Source organism: Venustampulla echinocandica (assembly GCF_003357145.1).
Source record: "Venustampulla echinocandica strain BP 5553 chromosome Unknown scaffold_2, whole genome shotgun sequence".
Classification (NCBI taxonomy): domain Eukaryota; kingdom Fungi; phylum Ascomycota; class Leotiomycetes; order Helotiales; family Pleuroascaceae; genus Venustampulla; species Venustampulla echinocandica.
The window spans coordinates 902,821-921,732 of record NW_022474207.1 but is presented as its reverse complement, the minus strand read 5'-3'; the positions used below and the strand labels follow the sequence as shown (position 1 = coordinate 921,732).

The following is an 18,912-nucleotide window of genomic DNA, read 5'->3' as shown; positions in this document are numbered from 1 at the left end:
ATCATATCTATAGATAGTAGAAGTTGCGAAGCTTAGCGATTCTATTGTTCTATCTATAGAGCGTCTCTTCGCCATGTCAGATGACGTGGAAACCATTGGGCAGTTGGAGAGTGCCACCGACAACTCATTTAGTGTACAAAACTGGACGTGGGGCCACGGCGTTGGAAGTGGTACAAATGATGAACATTTACAACCCGTTTCGATTGAAGGTGCTATTGAGGCGGGCTCTTCCATGTGGAGTGAGACCAGTGGACATTCCCAGGATTATGGGGACGGCGCTGGCTATTCCTCACATAATGATGACTCAATCGCTCCTACAGCAAGCACGGGTTCTCATCGCAAAGGAAAACGTCCCCAGGAACGATCATTACGATCGCTGTCTGCAGACTCAGACAAGGGAATCCCAAAGTTCACCACAAATCGGACTCTGAACTTGCTTCATACTTTTTCGGATTCTACTAGCAATGATGGGGTTGTCAAGGCTACGTACAATGTCTGGAGAGATCCTATCCCACGAATAAATACCTATACCCGAACTATTCCCGTTAAAGGTATTCTACGTCCTCCGCGTGAAAAGTTTCCGGAAAACCCAGCTCCAATTCGAGAAGGCGTCGCTTCCCTTAAACTCAACAAGAAGGGTCGTGTTCCTCCAGGCGCGCGCTGGACAAAGATCAGCCGAAAACTAGTAAATCCCGAGGCCCTTGAACTCGGCAAAGAACGATATGAAGCGAGAGAGGACTTTGTTATTGTGCTAAGGGTATTGAGTAGTGATGAGGTCCAGAGCTATGCGGACGTAACGCAACGCATTCGAGGTATGTGCCATGACGCCAACCGTTTTGTATCAATGATATAACTGTTTTTATACAGCTGCGCGCAAAGAATTAGAGAATGATGAGGCCGCTGGACGCCGCCGAGCACGGGGGGAACGACACGAGCGTCATAAGCGAGAGGGACAAGAGTCCTTCCGTGATTCTAGTTCTGATTCTGAAGCCGAAAAAGGAATACAGGATAAACTGGATCATAATAGCAGCACTTTGACTCCGCCGTCGAAGACTAGCCAGTGGGATCAGACTCCAATCGGCCTCAACTCCTTTGGTGGTTCGGATTTTATGCCAGTTCCAAGCATTCTCCCAAGCCCTGAAATTTTACATATCCTGAAGGGCGCTTCAATCCTAGCGAAGACGAAATATGAAACCGAGATAGAAGATACAAAACAACAAAGTAATCTCAGCCCTATTCACCAAAGAGCACCTACAAGTAAGCAAAGAAACTAAATGGAGGATGACATGAAAAGTGAATCCAGCGATAGATCCCGCACATCTTCTCTTGCCTCGGTCACTGAGAGCATATTCTCAATGGTCAGTGGCTCATCAATGTCATCAATTGCTGGGCTACAAAGTGCAGTTGAGAAGCTGGTCGCTCTACTTCTTGATGACGACGTGATCAAATCACTCTGCATTGATGCTTTATCCACTGTTGCCCATGAACGGTTTGAGAGGAACCTCCGGAGATTGTTAAAAGATTTCGCGGTTGGGTTGCGGAGAGAAGCAGAATCCAAGCAAGAACGCCATGCAGCACATTTCGTGCGTCTTCGGGCGAGGAACTCTGCGTATATGATCTGCAGTACGTTGAGCAAGAAAAAAGCACAGAAAGTAGATGATATCGATCCCGACATCGAAAATCTCTCTGAAGAAAGTGACTCCGATCGATCTGATGATGAGGTTGATTATCTTCAACAGCTCGAAAGATTCATCAAAGCATCTAAGGCTCTTGAAATTTTGCGAGAAAATTTATATGCTTTCGTTTATTCTGCCGAGCATATATCTCACTTTGGAGGCGTGCATGGCCAGGAAAAAGGTCGAGAGTGCCCCAAAACTATTCACTCTGCAAATGAGAGTCAATGCTTGAATCCTCTAGAACCGGCCGACTGGGGATCAGATACGGACGACCGTGGACGTCAACGAGAACGACCATCATCGAAAGCCACGAGAGACACTGGGCCTGGGTATATGGACACCACGGGAAAATTACCTATCTCCAGATCCATTGTGAGCTCTTTCGACACAAACACAGTTGCAAAAGATTACGGGTCGGACGGTTATGGATATACAAATCCACAGGACTTGGTTCGCCACGATTTGTTTCTAGCACGAGAGAATGTCCCTGTATTGCCTCAACAAGTTACTAAGAGATATAGATGTTACAGTGCGGATAGTACTACAAGAGTTCTTAATGGCAAATCACTTATAAAGGGCCTTGAAATAGTGGAGCTTCCATCCAGGAGCCAGCAGCAGGCTAATATCCGAAGGCCGCTTTCTACTTCAAGGGTTGAAGTTCTTAAAACTCAAATCGTTCGAGAAATTCCTACTACCAGAGTTGATCATAGCATCGATAAGTCAAAAGAATCACTGGCGATTCTTGACGAACCGGTAGTACACCCGAAAGCAATACAAACAGGCAGAAATATGTGGGGGTTTGCACTCCAAACTGCCATCAGGACTAAAATGAGGGAATTATTGAATGGGAACCAACAAGCAGTTCCTAAAGGAAAAGCCAGGATCGAATGGAAATGTGTAAGTTTATACATAGGCATTGTAAAAGTTCTAACTCTGACAAGATCGCAGAAGTGTGGCCATACGATAACAGATGACTTCACAGAGCTCCAACCTGGGGCAGCAGATCGATTGAGACAAACTCTTAGCCGGTCAACAACAAATCTACCCGTGTCAAGCAATTCATCAAGCCTCAGTAATTTCAGTCGAGCATTTTCAAGTGGATTACAGAGCTTAAGAGGTCTACTGACCTTCAGTAAAGACAAAGATCTGGAATCTGATCTCCCAATCCACGAATTGCGATCACCTAGTAACCCCACAGATCACGAGCGGTCCCAACCCGAAACACCAGCAACACCATCCATGGAGTCGGCTTACCTTCCGGTATGCTATGATCAAGGGAGATACGCGACCCAATTACTACAACTAGATCTCACGATACTTGAAGCAGATTCGGACAAAGCTCTCTTCCAAATCCTGCGTAAGAGTTACCATGATTTGAGGCCAAGTTGGCGATCTTGGATATCCCTGCGCACACTTGAGAGCATTAGATTTGTGCATTTCGAGATGTACAAAAGCGAATTAGTGGATGTTAGAAAGCAAGACGATGTTCCACCCCCCGAGGACATAGACTATCGTTACAAGCCCGCACCTCCTGAAATAATACCTCCGGTTGGAAGTAAGTATTTGATGCATGTGTTTCAGCATCCGGATTGTGCTGAGGAGGAATCGCTGTGCCTTTCGAGATTTCCAAAGAAACTGAAGGAAAGGCTGAGATGCAGGGGTGGGATCAAGCCCGGCTGGGGGTTGCAATATGAGGATGGCTTGGATATTAAGAAGCTCTGGATTACTTTATTCGTAGTTTTTGGTCTTGGGAGTTTGACTATAGGAATCTCCTGGGCGATACTGAAACACAGCATCCAAGATGCCTTCGCGATTGCTGCATACCTTCTGGCTTTCGCCACCGTTACCGTTGGAACTGTACGGGCCTTGCTGGTGATGTGAGGGCTTCAGAGAGCTTCAAAATAGGTGTGCGTGCTTTTTGGAACTCCTGTTCCTTATATTAATGGATTGGCCATTTTATTCTGGACCCAACTGGCGTGAGAGTATCCCCTTTGGGATCCTTAGTCAAATGCATAGCCTTTTTGTGCTGCCAGTAGAACCTAATATTGTGGTTCCTGGCGTCTATAGTTTAAACTGCGACTTATCTGCCGTCTTTGAGCCAGGAACAACAAAATTTAAATGATATATATGTATGTTGTTCAAATATCTCATTCAGAGTATATATAATCATCGAGAGGGATATAGTGCTTACGGACATAATCTCATTGGTGTAGGAATTGGTTGCCGCCGCTTTTTGAAGCGGAAAGTGCTTTAAAAAAAAACCTCCCCAGCCTATTATTAGCTGGCCAAGCTGTTTTTAAGCGGGCGATCCTTAACGTTGGTTGACCATTTCCAATAAGAAAAAGATTAAAAAAAATAAAAGAATTACGAGGACCGAGCGTGGTTCGAACACGCGACCTGAAGATATTTGAATACTGCAATCTTCCGCTGGAGAATATGTTAGAAATGTGTTTACTTGACACAAATGTTACGAATTCGCTTACCTCTACCACTGAGCTATCAATCCATTGTGAAGATTTACTTTAATTTAACTTATAAATGTCTCACAAACGAGGAATGCAGAGCCGAAGCTCAGCCGGCCGACAACGTCAGCACTCAGTCACGTGAGATCGAAGTCTGGGAAGTCTGGGAAGTTTCAGCATTCCGATAATATACTTCGTAACTAAAGTCTCATTACTAGGCACTACTACCTAAGGCACCTAGGTAGGTATCGGAGCGTTGGGTTGCGCAATCGGCTTCAACTTCTCAATCTCTGGAGACTGGCTGGTTGCCCTCGCCGTGTAATAGGCGGAGTCCTCGGCCCACATCAATTCTTACAACAGTTATCTGGCCTGATGATCTGATTGCCAGTTTGCCACAATCACTGCGTCAACCCTCATCATCCGTATCATCAATAGTAGTGTTGGTTGCTACATCTATTGCAGCATATTCATTAACGAATTCATCTCGGATTCTACAAAGCCTACCGGCGAGTCAACGATCAATAGATTTGGTATCACGAACAAAATCTCCCTTGGGGAAGTAATTGGTTATATAGCTACCAGCTAATTGCCCTTGTGAAAAGTAATTCCTAGCATTGAGGCCGATAGAAAAGGGGTATGAGATGTTTGTTCTTGCAAAACACGGGATGCTATGCAGCCAGTTATAAGTATGTTGATAACACGATAACATATGCGTGTGGCAGTGTATCTGTGGATAAAACTCTTTTAATAGGTGATGTACTGATAAATAAAAGTGCACACCAGCTTGATCCTAATGTCGATAACCCAAGGTTTGAGCCGCGAAGCTAAAAACACCATAAGCAGTTTGTCTCATCATTATACCACTGTTGAAACTATTCGCCGTCTGAAATTATGAGTTGTAGAAGACATATAAATATCCGCTGATGGCTGCCGCAAAAGTTACAAGTTGAGACTTCTGGAATAAGTGTTGAAATATTATAGTTAAGTTTGGTGGTCATGGGGTTGAGATTCTTGAGTTGACTGTTCTTTCTAATCTAATGAGTGTATATAGGCAAATATGAAAATAGATCACATGCTTGAAATGAATAGAATGCGGCGATTCCAGTGACTCTGGACTGCCGGATCGCCTGGCTTATCATCTGACAGTAATACTAAATACTAGTAAAACAGATGATCAAGCTGGTTGAAATCCATGGTGGGGCCCTCAGTGGGATACCACTGAACCCACCAAGTCGACCTGTTGCTTTGGCTGGAGTCGGCGCCTCCACCGGCAATTTAAAAAGGAGCTAGAGATAAATAAAGAATGACGGCGAAAGACATATATTGCGACTATCGCATGAGTATAAGGGAAAGCAGACTTTGGAGAAGGAAGTGAAGGAAGTGAAGGGCTGCTAAACTATTTATAATGCCTCCTTTTAGCAGTGTCTTCTATAGCGAGCTATTTCGCCATGAATTGTACGTTCTAGTTTACGACGAATCAGGTACATATTTTGACGTTTTCCGTTGAGATTAATAGGTTGTCACGAGTATGCACTGGGCTATTAGGATAAATATATTAACCTCACAATTAACCTTCCACTCATTACTACTTCCTTGCGAAGATCCTCGCTACTGTATCCAACCTAGTTGGCCAGTAACACTTCAACAGAACAATCATGCAAATGCCTTTTAAATTGAATTACTTGCTATGGAACTTCTAGAGATGTCCTACTATAAGTTCGGAGGAGGTTAAAAGCTTAGTTTTCCCGTTTATCCAGTTTTGGATACTTCTAGTAATACTTCCCCGTTCGCGACCGAAACGATTTCTCTCCAGTGTCTCCACCTCACTTCGTTTCAGCCCTCCATTTAATAACTTGGGAATAGCTTTCACACTCGCGGCCGGTTTCCTATTTGGTCTTGCCAGCATGAGGTCATTCCTCGCTCTCATAACACTCGGGTGCCTATCAAACCCAGCCAGTGCCGTTCCTTACGCCAAGGATGAGGTTGTGAAAAGGACGGAAATAGGCTCGGGGTGTTCATGGTGTACCCCCGGTCCTTGGAAGACTGATCCTGGTATGTCGATCCTCTTGGTGCCCTCCAGCAACGATATGAATGGTTAGAACTAATACAACATAGCTTGTAGTACATATGAATACTCCGCTGTGGCTAGCAGCATGAGAAATCCGTAAGATTCCTCCTACCAAACGCATTTGTAGAGTATCAACAAAGCCTGACTACAAAGACAGGCCCTCGGGTATTAGTTTTGATGTAACTTCATTTTGCTCCGAATTTTTGCGGCCGTTGGTTACCGACATATCTATAATCGATATTACAAGCGGGACGACAACATCGACGTCCACAGTAATAAGTCTAATTATGTTTACGCCAACATCAACGTTAGTGCCAATGCAGTGCGCAGTCCTTGGCATGATAAACTAACACAGCTTCAGAGCCCCTTCGACAACGACAACAGCAATGGGCATGGCGCCACATCCCCACGGAGCAGCACCAGTTTCGCCAGTCATAACCGCGTCGCCAAAACTCGGAGTAGCACCAGCAATTAAAAAGCGGGACTTTACTGTACCACAATACCTGGAGCCTTGGTATTTCTACGGCCGGTTAGATCCCGGTTGCTCGTGCATTATCACGTCGGCATTACCATCTCTTCGCTTCTCTGCAACTGAAACCAGTACTCACTATAATATAACCATGGCAAGTCTTGATAATGAGTCCTCCTAAATTATACTAACAGTCTCCTAGAGTACAACTATCACAGAAGTATATACAATATATCCATATTGAACACGACTACATGTTTCACTCAACTACCATTATATAAAACGTGGCCGATTTAACTCAATTATATACATTATTTGTGTCGAATTCTCTTATACCTAATGTCGTATTATAATATTTTCCTCTCCTAAATTCAATTAATCAGTCACTGTTTCTTCCCAGCTAAGTTACATACTTCTGAAGCTAAAGCTTATCCCCAAGCTATACTGACACTACTTTGCTGCCTGGGGTCCTTGCGTAGCAATAACAGTACGCATATTATCCCGCAAACTAGCTGGTGCACATGTCTCTCATTGATGCATAATCTATACAGCAGGATATTCTCAGTAGTCGTGACAAATTTACTCTGATTCTTGTAGAGATATGTTCGCCTTAGCAGGCTTACCACGGATCGTAGAGTGCTATATATACACTACCGCTATCTTAATAATTATTAAGATATAAAACCTGCCCACTAGCAGACTATATATATATTATGTAAAGAGTAGTTTTAAGATAGACCGTTCTAAAGAGATTACTTTTAGAGTAGAGAGTTCTAAATAGTAGGGCTTTTAGAATAGATTACTTTATATCTAGTACTATAAAATCAGAATCCTTTCGAGGTGAACCAATCACCTATTATATTAAGTCGAGCTACTAAAAACTATTGTTCAATTCATATTGCTTGGGTATCTAATCTACTTATGGGTTTTTCTTCGGCAATATTACCACTGCTCCGATAAAGTCGACATATCTCGATACATCCTTGGAGTCACTTCTCAGCTCCACTCCAGCCCATTAGAATGTTTCCAACTAGTCTTAAAGAGGGTTAACATTTTGCATCTACTTCCACATTCAAAAGATCCCTTGCCGGAAAAGGTCAGAGGGATAAACTTTATTCGACGGAACGCTACACAGAGCGATCCTCTCCAAAAAAAATAACATAGGGATTCAAGCTACAGGCAACCTTTGAGCCACAAGTGAGGGTGAGATATTGCCCCCTATCACTCATCCTATCAGCCCACCTATTAATAATTGTAGACTTATAGCACAAGCTTTGGGACAGGTTTTGCCATGCCCTTTATATCTTTGTTTCCGCTCGTCTCTTTTGTAAATGAGTCTTCGAGTATCTGCTGCAGAAGACCATAAATTGGCCAAGTAGCTACTTCAGAAGCCTGAAATATCTGTCCAAATAGGTGTCAGCGATGGTACGCTACTTTTTCCGTTACCGCTGGCTATGCCACCAAGCGAGCGAAAGGAAGATACGGCTGAGATTGTCATTGCAATGAAAACCTCTGTGAGCTCCTCCATCCCCGATATCATGTTCGAGAACAAGACGAACCAAGATGGACGAATTATGAATTGGCTGAAAACAGAAGGACCTGGGGGAACTGAGGGAGCTTTTGTTGAGAGCGAGGGAGGGGTGTCGGCTGCGTTGCATGGAATTGTTAGGAGTAAGGTATCTAGTGATGGGAGTATTGTGCCTAGGTATCCGATCGGGTGTGTATCCTCTTCCCCGCCTTGAATCTGTTGCTTTCCCCTTCTACCTGTTATACCAAATGATGACGCTGGACTAGCATTCATTTGTAGTTTAAGTCTCTGGAAATTTCAAATTTGGCACCGGCATCCACTACGGCATGGAAAATACCTTCTTCCCCATCGGCGAATTAATTTTCCTCGTATAGGAAGGCGAACATTTCCACGTCCCACTTCTCTTGACTCCTTATAGTTTCAACCCATACAGAGGATTCTAGATGGACACTTTACACACCATTGAAGATTATCAGCAAAGAATGTCTCTCTTATGTATTACAAGGGCATTCGCAAATGCAATTACTGTTGCCATGCATATACCAATACAATAACCTATAACCCTTCTTGTTTCCCGAAGCTAGCACTCAACGTACCTATCTCTCAAAGAATTCCATTTCTCCTCCTTGACCTCCTCATTATGTCTCATCCTCACTACTACTCTCTCTTCCATATTTGTCCCTAAAAGCCTCCTTTATGCAAGATAAAACCTGTCTCTTCGGAGGTGTAGGATCATACGGAGCTACAGTAAGGTTAGTTCGTTTATACTCAAGAAAAGTTGACACCGGAGTTTGCTTAGAACAAACCTGTCTTGAGATCCGCAAGACACTTTGTCATATACTCCCCCATGGCAATCAAATGTTTTGTTCTCCTCCCATCCGTAAAATGCCGAAACGTAATTTCGCTTATACCTGGAATTCCCAACAAAGCTTCAAGACCACTATATTCAAGATAAACATGTAAAGCTCCTTCTTCTCTATAATGATGTACCAAACGCATGTAATTATCATCAAGGATGTGCCAGTGGCCTATAATATGTAGAATTTGGAGTTTGGGGTATTTGTAGAGCTCTCGTACTGTATTTACGTTTTGGCTACCAGAAACTCGACCTGTAGAGTGATTGCCAGTGTTCCACAATAATTTTGGGTACCAATCGAATGTGACTTCGCGTACATGTTTGAAGAATGCGTGGGTCTGAGGATAAAGCGTTTTAGGGTAAGGTATTATGATGCCAATTTTGAAGTTATTGGAGAATAGAAATAGAGGGTAGGCTTCGTTTTTGATTAGTCTGCAGGTTGATAGTAGAGCTATTTCTACCGTTATGAGATGCCATTCTTGAGAGAAGCATGTTTCGACTGGAAGTACAAGCTTGTAGATTTCAAGCCTCAGTTCCGGTGGGAGTCTTTCCAAGAAGTTGCCTACGGATATTAGAAATGAACTGCCCAGACTTTGAGAATGCAGACAAGATTCTTTTACTATGGCGACTTCCGAATGCCCTGTAACGGCGCCAGGCTGCTCAAAGGTATCTGACACGCTTGAAGCACGAGCCCCGGTTGACATTTTATCTTGTCCGGTTGTTGTCTGTGTCTGAAGCAAAGTGATTCGGTGAACAAATACCAGAGAGTCAAATAAATGGAACGAGGAAACGCAGGTTGACTTGCAGATCTAAAATCGTTGGTAAAAAGGGTGGGAATGAGGTGGATGCTGGAGCTATCAAGTTTATACTTATAAAAGGAGGGCACAGCTGGAGGTCGCCAGTGTTAGGATTATGAGTCAACGAATAAGCCAAAGTGGTAGCTACAAGTGCATAATAGTCAGGGTAAGGGTAACTCAAAGTACGGATCAGACGATTAATCTAACTACAAGAGTATGGGCCCAGTGGCCGGTTATATAGGACGTGGGCACTTCGTCCAAAAGCCCTACTCGGCAATGCGGCCCATACTGGTGGTATTAATACCCATACAGGTATTACCACTAATCCATATATGTATTTCTGACACCAGTGAGCCAGTTGCCGAATCATGCGGGAGCTTAGGGTTACGGAGTATAAGAGAAGCTTACACTCCCACTCAGAGACAGGCTGTCGATGCTGCACTCTATATCTGTGTATCGATGAGGCTCGATTTCCCCCACAATCCACACTCACCCCACGTTTTTGGATATTCTCCGGTAGGGCATTAAAAGCTGGCAACTCAGGAGCCTCCAATTGAATTGCGCAGATTTAGGCGAGCTCGGCCAGCAGATAATAGATAATACAGCACAACTGCCACAACATTGCATTGCCACTTCCAACTTCCTACTCGAATCCTAACGACAGGGCGTGGTTCTGGCGCAGCATCCGATAGCCAGACTGTGGGAAATGTGCTGACGCGTAGGTCACTACGATACCGTGCAAGGGGCACCACGGCCAAACGAGTATTACGTGGGACGGAGAGCTCCCCGGACAGCCACAACGTTGACCTCGAAGCCCTGACATTATCGCCATAATCGTCCATCTTTCAGCTCGTCGGGCGCATCTTTTGTTGCTCTTCTTCGCTCCTTTCTGCTTGTCTCAGTTATCACTGCATCATGGATACCACGCAACGCATCGTATCTGCCCTCGTTATTGGAGGTTGTGGTTCACTTGGCCACCGCGTCGTCGAGCGGCTACTCAAGCTTGAGCCGCCCCCTCAAGTCTCCGTCTTCGATCTGAATACCACTCAGAATCGTCTACCCTCCGTAGAATACTACGACGTGGATATCTCGGACAGGTACCAAGTCTATTCTGCGTTGAGCAAAGTCCGGCCACAGGTCATTTTCCACACAGCGTCCCCTCCACCTGGCCTTCTGGACCTTCCTCTATATATGAAGGTTAATGTAGAGGGAACACGTAACCTATGTGAATGTGCTAATGTATAATATCCTCTCATTACAATTCAGTCGGGCTACATACAGTAACATACTTCCCAGCTGTGTCGTATCTTAAGACAAATTGCATATGCTGCAATCCATGGATATTTTCCAATGAAACAATGCTAACGAACATTCCATACAGGAGCTTGGCACGAAAGCATTTGTGTATACATCAAGTGCCTCCGTTGTTCATGATTCCGTCAGCGATTTAATCGAAGGAGATGACTCCCTACCTCTAGTATATCTGCCGGTGCAGCAAGAAATATACTCGCACTCCAAGGCGGTGGCCGACCAACTTGTGCTTGATTCCAATAGCACCACTGAAGGCGGGATGCTGACCACCTCAATTCGCCCCTCAGGAATATTCGGAGAGAATGATGCCACTGCCAAGGGATTCGTGGACACTGCCGCGGCTGGAAAGCTCAAATTCCAAATCGGCAATGGCAACAACTTATTCGACTGGACATACAATGAAAACCTCGTGGATGCACATATCCTAGCAGCCCAAGCCTTGCTGAAGAGTCATATTGAGCCTCCATCCGCCGACATGCGTGTTGCTGGCGAGGGTTTCCTCATAAGTAACGATGAGCATATGCCTTTCTGGGAGTTCGCACGTGCGATTGGTGATGCCGCGGGACACCCGACGAGAAAAGAAGACGTGCGTGTCATACCAAAGATTGTCGGGCTCGCAATGGCAACGATTGCCGAGTGGGTGGTTTGGATTACCTCGTTCGGGCGGAAGAAATCTAGAATGAACAGAATCGGCATCAGATATAGTTGCATGACCAGGACATATCGGATTGACAAGGCAAAGAGAAGATTAGGATACAAACCGCGAGTCAGCTTGCGAGAGGCCATTCAGCGGGCGGGAAAGTCTTTCAGCAATGAGTTGAAGAAAACGAAGTAATGTATAGGGCTTTTCAGGCATTAAAAGTTGTTTGGCAGTATTCGGGGCCAGATGCTTGCGGGATCGATGTAATGCAATATGTCTATTGGAATTAATGGATGAAGGTGCGAAGAAGTAATGATGAGCAGCCTGGATCAGAGCCTAGGACTGAAGTGTAGCTAAAACCTATGGTTAGACTATGTAAATTTATCAGACAAACACAGGTGTGGTATTAATGACAAATCCGTTCTATTAGCTGTGTACCCCGCTTCTAAGGGTATCATAGAAGAAATCGCTGCTAGAAATTCGCCAAACACCGTCGCTGCAATAAAATATTACCCTTTTCCCCAGTTCTATACTTTTCCTTGTACCATATGATCCTACATCTAACCTCATCGACTTTCTTAACCGTGTGTACTCGCCCTCTGTAGATTTTGAGGCTTGTTGGATCCATTCGCTTGTGCCCCTGCCTTCCCAGTAAGCTTCGTGTCCTCGTCCTGGGGAATATCCTTCTTAGCATTTATCATCGTCTTTTTTGGTTGCTTTTCCCCCTCCCCAGCGAAACCATTAAAGCGCCCACCCTTTTTCCAAGCGTCCAAAGCTTTCTCGGCCTTCTCAATATTTTCAAACCCGCCCTTTTCCTTCAACATCCTCCGCTGATTCATGAACCTTATCTTCCCGCGGAGGCCCTGGCGGAGCTGACCATCCATTGCATCCGATACTTGCTGTACAATAGACCAGCCATGGGTGACGACCGCTTTGACTTCCTGCAACTTGGTCTCGTTTAATCCTTGGTGGTCGAGATATCCATGCATGATTTTGGCTCTGCGGATGAATTTTGTCGGTTGTTTGCTCTTGAGAAGCTCTTTGTGGGCGCCTTTTAATGTATAGGCGATAGGTCCGGTAATAGCCGCCAGGTCTTTTAAGACGAAGCCTGTCAGCCCCATACCTACACCTCTGACGAAGCCAAGGGGCCCCCTATCACGAGCCCCGGTGTATGGATGTACGACAAGTCCAGTCACGCCGTCGTATATACCGAAAACGAACTCCTTTCCAGAAGCCTTCAGCCCGGACTTCAAGCCAGTGATTCTGGTGGGCCTGTAATTTTGTTAGGATTTGCGTTTGTGAGTGTACAATTTGAAAATAATTATCTACCTTCTCACAGTAACATCTCCGTATAGTCGCGGGGCATTATGAAATCCTTGCGCTACAGCTAGGGCTAGATCCATGGGCAATCGTGCTATTGACTCCGCAGTTTGCCCAAGACCTTCGCCGACATCTTGCGCGAATTGTTCAGCGGTGTTGTCTTCGAGGTCATTTGATGTCAGAGATTTGTTGTCCTTGCCTTCTGCCTCCTCGCGGTTTGCCTCGTGTTTTTGGCGTACCGGCTCGCCTCTTACTGTATGTCCCCCCATACCGCCCGGCCAAATCGAAGATTTAACATGATCTAGGCTATCTTTCTCGGTGTTAGGGGCCGCATGGGATCCCGTTTTCTCTGCTGCATCCTTCCCTATCTCTAAATTTGACGCTGGTTCCTTCTCCACTTTCCCCTTACCAGCATTGGCAGAGCCATTGGGTTGACTCTCATTAACCAATTTTCCATTCTGCTCTTTGGAATTTCTCTTTGTGGCACTACCGTTTCCGCTCCGCGTTTCTGGAGATTCTTGAGCTTTACTCTTCTTCTTCTCTTCGCGTATAGTTCGTTTCCTTGCAGTTTTAGCTACCCTGAATGGAACACTTCCAACACCAGCAGCGGCGCCTGTGACGGTACCAAGGATGGCGGTTGCGCCTCCAGTCAAAGGCTCTCCAGGTCCATCGAAGTCATTCCATTCGTGATGACGAATAAGGCGGAGTTGCTTCCAGTGGAGCTTGTTCATTCCAACAAGTAGATCAGCAGCCAGCGCACTCAGCCTTAAATTCGAGGACTTCACCCTCCACACAGCTACTCGATCTTCCAAAATCGAGCAGCGCATTGAGCGTTCACCTCGCAGGACTAGATGCCGATGGAAAGACTCTACTGCATTCTTTGCACCGTCTCCCTCAGCTTCAATACTCGCTGCCAGTTTTTGTGCAGCTTCGTTGGCCTCATCGGTCAAGCACTCCTCGATGCCTTCCGCGAGTTTATCCGCTGTTAGACCTTTATGGGGGACTGGGTCTGATCCAGCACCTGCACCCCCTATCATGGTGCCCCAGAATTGCTGATCTCCAAAGAAAGGCACGATCATTGTAGGTTTGCCGCATTTCAGACCGATCGCAGTAGTTCCAGCGCCGCCATGATGTACTACTGCCCGAACTTTTGGAAAAAGCCAATCGTGGGGGGTATTTCCAAGCATGTAGATGTGATCCGGAATATTAATATCACCTCCGAGTTCACCCCATCCTTTCGAGACCAGTGCTCTGACTCCAGCTTTTTCAATGGCTTCGAATATCATCTGGGTGAACTTGTCGGGATCATCAACCACTATCGATCCAAACCCGATATAGACTGGAGGTTCGCCGGCATCCAAAAACTTCACCAGGTCTTCAGGGGGTGTGAACGATGAAGCAAGATCCAAGAATACAAAGCCTGCGATATCGATTTCTGGCCCCCAGTCGAATGGTTTGGGGATTAGGGCAGGAGACCAAAGATAGGTGTACGGTACTTTGAGGCGGTAAAGCTGTCCCGGAGCCCATAACGTAGATACAGGCTCGAGCCCTAGTGTCTTGACTCGGAAATTATTTATCAGGTCCCCAAGACTATGATGTTGTTAGCTAAAGCTAACAGATTCGTTACAAAGGAAACCCACCCTTGCCAAGTCATCATTTCCACCAGAGGATAAGACATCAAATTTACATATTCTTGCTCAAGATTCGTCTTCTTGATATTCGCGAGCGGATGAGGGAAATTTTGAGTAGGTGTATATGGGAATGTGAACATAAGATGTAGCGGGATACCTAGCCTTTCCGCGCAGTGGACATGAGCAAAGGACGGCGGGTTTGCAATAATCGCATCTGCTATGAAAGGAGACTTTAGACTCATCATTTTCCGATTGACTTCGTCGTGTTCGTCATCAGTCGCATTGATACACGCGCGCCAGAACCCCTCAAACATCTCGGCCATTTGGCTTCGGCGTCGTCCCACTTCCCCCTTCTTTAAAGTCTCCATAGTAGGGATCATGCCCGGATTCTTGACCATAAATGCCATAAGTTCTGCAGGATCGCCGCCAACTGAGAAGAATTCGAGACCGGAGTCCCTTTGCACAAAATCTTTGAACGCCGGATGGGTGGCAATCCTAACTCGGTGGCCACACTCTTGGAGACGCTTGCCCAACTTCAAGAATGGCTGGATATCACCACGACTACCAATAACCATCACAACAATATTTAGCTTCGGTATCGGCAAATCAGAGGCCGCTGCTGGCACGGAAAGTGCCTTTGAGAATTCCCCATCATCCGGCTTATGTGCGGCAGCGGCCCCCGATTCACGTTTCCTTGGCCCATCCTGTTTGAGAAAGGCACCACCAAGAGCCTTCGCCAGATATCCGCGGTTATTGTTTTCATTGATGCTGATATTCAACCTCCCATCCTTCTTAGAAACCCTTCCTTTGGTTTGATAGTCCTTATTGCCTACATGAAAGCGAGAGAAGGATCCTCCGTGTCCCTTTTTTCCTTGACCCTGCCCTCTCGTCCTCCCTCTTGCTCTCTGGAACCTCTTCTGTTTTGAAGAGTCATCGCCATCGTCATCATCGTCGGATGAGGAAGAAGAGGTTCTCGAAGCGTCATCAGTATCTCGAAGGTCGGCTTGGATGGCTTCGTTAAACGCGGAAACATTAGTGGGATGGCGGGCCATTTCCGATGGCGCAATGGACGATCTTGTCGCAGCTGGTGGCCTCTCTGTCTGCCATGTTTGCGACATGGCTGGCCGCGGTCCATCTGACGGGTCAGGTGTTGTAGCCTTCATCTGGGCCATGGCTAGCTTCGTGGCATCCCCATCAGTGGAGTTTGATTTTGAATTGGACGCTGGGAGGACAGTATTTGTTGCTATAGAATTGGCCGTCATCTTCATAGCGAGATAAATAGTCGGACGGAGAGTACACGATGAAGCATGGCACTTTGCCTAATGTTTAACAATCGAAAGCTCGAGAAGGAATAGTGGAAGAACCGATAAAAGTAGAAGAATCGAACACCGAATACAAGTAACCAGTACTGTACCTCCGTGTCAATATTTATGTCGTATTTGTGACACACGCCCCAAAACACGACATTGTTGTTCGCATGTCCGAGACTCCAGAAGCTGGATTGACAAAATGAAAAGATGACGTCGGTATGTGCTACGAAGTCCAGGGTGGCTTGTATGTATGACGGGTGCAGGTGGCGGGCCCAGGTTAGGCCCCGGACCCGCATCATTGCCCCTGAACGCCATCTCCTGAGGCATCCGTGGATAGAATTGGGCAACTAGTATATTATGTGCGATACACAATGATAGTAATAATAATAAGAACGGGCCCTGTCAATATACTTTATTTCCTTTCCGTTATTTCCTGTTATTTCGACATGTGACGTAACAATCCCAAATTGCTATCGACCAGCCTGATAGGTATACATTTGCTAGCTTCAGTAATAGTAATAACATTAATAAGACCATACCTCACTCCACACTTGCCCAGCTATTCATGCCATCTGCACCTAACATCTGTCTATTTAACGATAACGTAGGCGAATGATCTAGACCCGTTATCACCAAAACTCGATTGAAACTATTTCCACCGAGTTTATTATCTCAATCCCGCCCTCCAATCCTCTCTCTCTGGTGTTTCATTCAAACTTCTTCCGTCATTTCGGGCATCCCGCAAACCCCAAAGTCTTATTTCCGCATTATCGTGACTTATTCCTTCCGCCCAACTACGCTCATCATCGTCATTTTCCCTGCCCCCATAGAGACCATGGAAACCGCGAGATAACATTCCCATTGGGGAGTCGGACCTCCCTACACCCCTTCGCGACGGAGTCCCGGATAGCGGCCGGACCGGCCGCTCACGCTGCTCTGGGCCTGCACCATCATAATTGATTGTGCCTATGCTAGACCCCCCGCGTGCTGGTGTAGTGAATGAAGGGTGAAAGCGAGATTGATGTCGAGCCTCGGGTAGGTGAGCTGGAGTCTGAGGCTGGGTCCTCGGCGAGGATGCATCGTTATACACACGATAGTTGCGAGGCGTTTCAGTATTAACATCACCTGGTGAGGCTCGGATCCTCAGGGGCGTTGGCGACGAGTTCGAGGACGATGGGGGATGATCCAATGAGCCATGGTGGCTCAAAGGAGAGCGGGATCTATATGCAGATATTAAATGCGAAAGGAATCTATTCGAGCTACTATTGCGGCCGGACTATAGGTCGTTAGAAAATATATTCTTTAACAGTGGGGTTGTCATACTGGAGGACTTGACGTGTGCCCTAGCCCATCGATGGTTGTGAGAGACAAGGATGCAGGACTCTTAATCGGGCTCGCCAGCGGATTCCAAGTAATATGCAGCTCTAGCCGTGACAGAGACTCCGAGCTAGTAACACTGGGTCCGGCCATTAAAGTTGGGAGTGGAGGTGGAAGTTGTGGCGAGGGGGACCTAGATATTATCTCCAAGCCCGCCATCTCATCGCCATCTTCGAAACGGGATTGTGGAGACGAAAAACGAAAGGCATGGTGGTCCAGTTTGAACTCCCCATAATTATGAAAAGATGTTGATGTCCGTCGCCCTTCCCGTTGCTCCCTCTCGATAGATAAAGACCCGTCGCGTCCAGTAATTTCTTCATCTAAGCTTACTCCAACCACTTGCCTTGGAGTTCTATTATTAGTAGAATTAGACGATACGGGATCTTGTTCATATGCAGTGCTTGATCGCTCTAAGGAATCAAGGGAGAAGCTATTGGTTTGGTGGCGGAATGAACGGGGAGTGTATCTCGGCGGGCGTCGACCTGGTTGTCCAAATATAATTTCAGGTCTGAGTGGCCGTCGGGGCGGTTGGGCGAATATAATTCCAGGTGCGTTATGCATAGCGACTCTTGATTCCACACGAGGGGTAAGCCCCGATGTCGGAATACCGGTCAATGCCATTTGAGAGAGAAATAGAGGCGATCGAGGAGGCAGACGGCGAGATCCTATTCTTGATGCTTCCAGGAATTGAGAAGTTCGGGGCGTGGGAGTGCCTCGAGCTGGGCTTTCGACAAACTCTCCATAATAAAAATCATCGACCTTCGCCGTAGATGATGATTGCGGTATCCGGGGGTTCGGATTCTGAGGCGAGATATCTGTTTGAACCAGTTCATCGCCATTTTCACCTTCCTCGTCGTCGAAAGTGTTGGATGAATGTGATGACTCGGGGCGTGCACTTTTGTCGGCACCAGGCCTAATGCATGGTGCATTTAAATTCGGAGCAGGTCTCATGGGCAGGGTCAACCTGTGGTTCTCGAATATACCCTCCTCTTTGGGTTCCTTGGCCAGTTCGGCTCCTTGTAATCGCTTTTGTTTGCCATGGTCGGAACATGCGGCTTCTTGGGCACAAATAAGGAACCTGTCAAACTCTGTGTTCACCCTTCGCTGAGGCTCACGCCTCTCGAAGTCCTTAAGATCACTATCGCCTAGGATGATTGTAGTAGTTGGTAGTCGAATCATGGTTTCAAGCTCCGATCCAAGGCTGGGGATAGACGTGAAATCGTCTGGTTCCAGATGAAGATAGAAGATGACCGGGAGGAAATTGGCACGAATTATGCTCAGAAAAGAAAGGGCTTTGCATCACAATGAGGAAGGGCACTTGCAATGGCAAGAGCGTCCATAGACCACTTATTTCCACTTATAAATAATCTGGGGATATCAGGGTGTCTTCAGGTGCCATGAGCTAGCAAGGAGGGCAAAGGGGGACAATGAGTGAGCCATTCCCGCTCGGGAATGTCCAGAGAGCTG

At 46.3% G+C, this 18,912-nt stretch overlaps 6 protein-coding genes across 6 annotated transcripts; 3 read left to right on the top strand and 3 right to left on the bottom strand.

Annotated features, from left to right (window-relative positions):
• Window positions 1-73: 73 nt before the first annotated feature.
• On the top strand, window positions 74-3,557 carry BP5553_04658 (uncharacterized protein; the record flags this gene model as incomplete). The annotated part of the gene is made up of 4 exons (XM_032013281.1): window positions 74-812; window positions 868-1,257; window positions 1,405-2,573; window positions 2,625-3,557. The coding sequence occupies 4 exons, from the start codon at window positions 74-76 to the stop codon at window positions 3,555-3,557; spliced, it is 3,231 nt and encodes a 1,076-aa protein (XP_031869881.1).
• A 2,485-nt stretch (window positions 3,558-6,042) lies between these two features.
• On the top strand, window positions 6,043-6,856 carry BP5553_04657 (uncharacterized protein; the record flags this gene model as incomplete). Its single annotated transcript, XM_032013280.1, has 4 exons — window positions 6,043-6,190; window positions 6,254-6,302; window positions 6,364-6,513; window positions 6,568-6,856. 4 exons carry the CDS (start codon window positions 6,043-6,045, stop codon window positions 6,854-6,856), a joined length of 636 nt encoding a protein of 211 aa, XP_031869880.1.
• A 1,985-nt stretch (window positions 6,857-8,841) lies between these two features.
• BP5553_04656 (uncharacterized protein) lies at window positions 8,842-9,763 on the bottom strand (the record flags this gene model as incomplete). Its single annotated transcript, XM_032013279.1, has 2 exons — window positions 8,842-8,945; window positions 9,010-9,763. 2 exons carry the CDS (start codon window positions 9,761-9,763, stop codon window positions 8,842-8,844), a joined length of 858 nt encoding a protein of 285 aa, XP_031869879.1.
• Window positions 9,764-10,771: 1,008 nt separating this feature from the next.
• On the top strand, window positions 10,772-12,002 carry BP5553_04655 (Sterol-4alpha-carboxylate 3-dehydrogenase (Decarboxylating); the record flags this gene model as incomplete). Its single annotated transcript, XM_032013278.1, has 2 exons — window positions 10,772-11,053; window positions 11,238-12,002. 2 exons carry the CDS (start codon window positions 10,772-10,774, stop codon window positions 12,000-12,002), a joined length of 1,047 nt encoding a protein of 348 aa, XP_031869878.1.
• A 383-nt stretch (window positions 12,003-12,385) lies between these two features.
• BP5553_04654 (UDP-Glycosyltransferase phosphorylase) lies at window positions 12,386-16,020 on the bottom strand (the record flags this gene model as incomplete). The annotated part of the gene is made up of 3 exons (XM_032013277.1): window positions 12,386-13,079; window positions 13,137-14,717; window positions 14,768-16,020. 3 exons carry the CDS (start codon window positions 16,018-16,020, stop codon window positions 12,386-12,388), a joined length of 3,528 nt encoding a protein of 1,175 aa, XP_031869877.1.
• A 715-nt stretch (window positions 16,021-16,735) lies between these two features.
• On the bottom strand, window positions 16,736-18,624 carry BP5553_04653 (uncharacterized protein; the record flags this gene model as incomplete). The annotated part of the gene is made up of 2 exons (XM_032013276.1): window positions 16,736-17,344; window positions 17,392-18,624. 2 exons carry the CDS (start codon window positions 18,622-18,624, stop codon window positions 16,736-16,738), a joined length of 1,842 nt encoding a protein of 613 aa, XP_031869876.1.
• Between the last annotated feature and the right edge of the window lie 288 nt (window positions 18,625-18,912).